The sequence below is a fragment of the Galeopterus variegatus genome, unplaced genomic scaffold, assembly GCF_000696425.1.
Source record: "Galeopterus variegatus unplaced genomic scaffold, G_variegatus-3.0.2 Scaffold11529, whole genome shotgun sequence".
NCBI classification, from domain to species: domain Eukaryota; kingdom Metazoa; phylum Chordata; class Mammalia; order Dermoptera; family Cynocephalidae; genus Galeopterus; species Galeopterus variegatus.
The window spans coordinates 16,873-19,853 of NW_007737640.1; the positions used below are offsets into that span (position 1 = coordinate 16,873).

The 2,981-nt window shown below is 40.3% G+C and overlaps 1 protein-coding gene across 1 annotated transcript in view; it reads right to left on the reverse strand.

Moving 5' to 3' along the window:
- The window catches only part of LOC103610659 (mediator of RNA polymerase II transcription subunit 14-like), a 26,743-nt gene that overhangs the window by 2,935 nt on the left and 20,827 nt on the right, over positions 1-2,981 (reverse strand). The window contains exons 5-8 of the mRNA XM_008594777.1: positions 2,612-2,785; positions 1,596-1,725; positions 918-1,046; positions 487-594 (exon numbers count right to left, since the gene is read on the reverse strand). Of these exons, the coding sequence (XP_008592999.1) occupies positions 487-594; positions 918-1,046; positions 1,596-1,725; positions 2,612-2,785 (541 nt within the window). The remainder of the gene's footprint in view (positions 1-486; positions 595-917; positions 1,047-1,595; positions 1,726-2,611; positions 2,786-2,981) is intronic.

Below are 2,981 nucleotides of genomic sequence, written 5' to 3' on the forward strand. Positions count from 1 at the left end.
CGGACGGGAGCGCTGCCGCGCTTCCCAAGCGGCGCACTATCCAGTGCGCCACCGGGCCGGCCCCTTTGTGTCATAATTTTAGAAAAAGGTTTTATATTTAATTTGGAGGCAATATAAACAAACCATTCCAGGTTGTCCCTTAATTCATCACACTTTAGAGAATATAAATTGACCAAATAGCAACTTTCCCCCAAATAGTACTATTTTTAATTAATCACTTTTTTGTTTTTACCTGCAAAGTCAATGGTAAAACTTAAAATTTGGTTTATTATAGATGTATAACTATTCTTCACACTGGCCAGTTCCCTAGCCCTGTTTCTACCCAATGGCCAGTTCCCTAGCCCTGTTTCTACCCAAATAGGGGGGGTTGGGGGGGTGGGAGGTTTAGGCTTCTACAGTTCAGGACTAAAGACAAATGGAAAACGGGGGTAGACAAAGGAGACACAAAATCCTTACAAATACATGTCTCAAATTTTAGAAGGATACGCAGACAGTTGTACATGTCCTGAAGAGGTTTCTCATCAGCAAAGAGTCTGGACTGCACCAGCTGATGGATAAAGTTGATTTGCATACTATGAACCAAAGCTCGCCCATCTTCCATTGGCAGGAGAAAAAAAGGTAGTCAATCAAAAAGGTGTACAGGTCCTGTAATAGCACCAACTAAGGAAGCATACACTAACAATTAATTTAAAAAAAAAAAAAGAAATAAAATTATATATGGAATTAGAGAACATTATGCTCTGAGAAACACTAAAATTTCTTTGGTCAGTAGGTAGTTATGATTATCATGAAATTTGCTTCAAATTACAGGATAAACTGCTATACATATTTATTATTCTGTAGGAATATTTCAATAATATAAAAATACCAAACACCTAAATCAATATTTATGACTTATATCAGTATTTATCCTTTACCTCCTGTTTCCTTATCCTCAACTAGAATTTCCAGCTTAAGAAGACGCCACGGAACATCTGGGTCATCTCCCATCACAGTCAAGGTAGCTTCAAATTCTCCTTCAACTCGAAACTTCACTCGGCCATTTGCTTTTGGAAGAAGAAGAAGAAGTGTACATTGCTAAAAAATAAGCTAACCTAGAACTTTCAGTCTTGCTTATAAGAAATTTTAAATAGATTGAAAATTCTTTCCTACATGTTCAAACCATTCAGTGGTTTGGCCAGCTTCCAAGTCATCAAGAAACCAAAGCAACTCTTCTAACTAAGTCAACAATATTTTCTTGAGGCTTAGCTCTGAGACCTCTTCTCTCCTCCCACCCCAGGTGATCTCACCCACTCCCCAGCTTCAAATACTAGCTCTAGGTACTAAAGAGAAATGATATGGCTGACAAGTCATAGATTCAACAACCACCAAAATTGTAGGCCAAAACTTCGTAATATTTCTTTGAATAAAACCCAAAAAGCTGTTTAAGAAAATATTCTAACAATGGGCTGGCTGGTTAGCTCAGGTGGTCAGAGAGTGCTGTTATAACACTAAGGTCAAAGGTTCAGATCCCCATTCTGGCCGGCTGCCAAAAAAAAAGAAAAGAAAATGCTCTAACAAGTCAACTCTTAAAAAAATAAATTTCAGATACATACCAACTGTAAGGTTTGCTAACTGAGGAGGAAGATCTGTGGTTACAAGCCGATGTCTAAGAATCTGATTCAGCTGAAGAAGTGTGGCTTGTTTCTCAATTTTGGTAATTGGGTCCGGAGGAATAATTTTATCCTACAAAAAAATTTAAGTGATTTTTCAACAAGGTACAAAGAAGCATAATTTTTTACCTGTGCCTGTCTTTATACAACGTGTTCTTACTTTACCCAAGAGAATCTCAACACAGATTTCGGCAGTCTACATCCAGTAACAGTGACCATAACTATCATGCATTAAGAGCACCAATGGGGCCGGCCCGGTGGCGCACTGGATAGTGCGCCGCTTGGGAAGCGCGGCGGCGCTCCCGCCCGAGGGTTCGGATCCCACATACAGACCGGTTCCCGCTCACTGGCTGAGCGAGGCGCGGGAGCAACACCGAGGGTTGTGATCCCGTTGCCGGTCCCCGGTCCGGTACGGGGGCAACACTGAGGGTTGCAATCCGTTGCTGGACACGGAAAAAGACAAAAAAAAAAGAGCACCAATGATTTCACCGAGCTAAGACCATAATACAACATGATCTGCTTCATGCTCCATATATGAAACCAACTGAATGTTACTAGATAACATCTACCACTTCTTAAAATTGTAAAATACAACAGCACCAAGTCAGGAAACTGTTGCAAAAATAAATTTTTAAAACACTTCTAAAACGCAACTAGTGCATAGTATTATCATATCTAAAACAGAAATTAAGTTATGTTTGCACATCTACTCACCCCTGGAAAAAAAAGATTGACCCATTTTGATACCTACTCACATTCTGGTTCCAATTTATTTCAAAAAACCCACAATTTCAGTTGTACAGAAAAAAGCAAACTACCTTGACTAGAGAGAAAAGCAAACTACATCAGCTATTTGTCTTAAAACTAAGTGGTTTGTTTTGTTTTGCTATACTTAATGATACAATAGAATACAATGCCAAAGCCTTCAACTTTTAGGAACACAGGTGCAAAGCGCTTACCCTAATACAGGTTGGCAGCCGTGGATAAGACCCAGTAGTCAGTACATCAATGGCATACGGGATGGCAAAACTAGGCAGGCGCGCGTGGACCAGAGCATCTCTAGCTAACGAGGCCAGGCGATCAGCAGTGTCCACAAACAGGATGGCTTGCTGATCTAAAAAGCTTGAGATCATCTTTAAAACAAAGAGTAAATATATTAAAAGTCCTTGAAAATCATCTGCTTTTCATATTAAGTATCATTTATTCATTCCAAAGTAAACTTCAAGAAACATGTCGGCGGGAAGGGAGTGAACCGCCCTGCGCCGGCGGGATCCCAGAGGCCACCAGCAAGAAGAGGAACTCAGAAAGCCTGATGGTGAGTCAGAATCT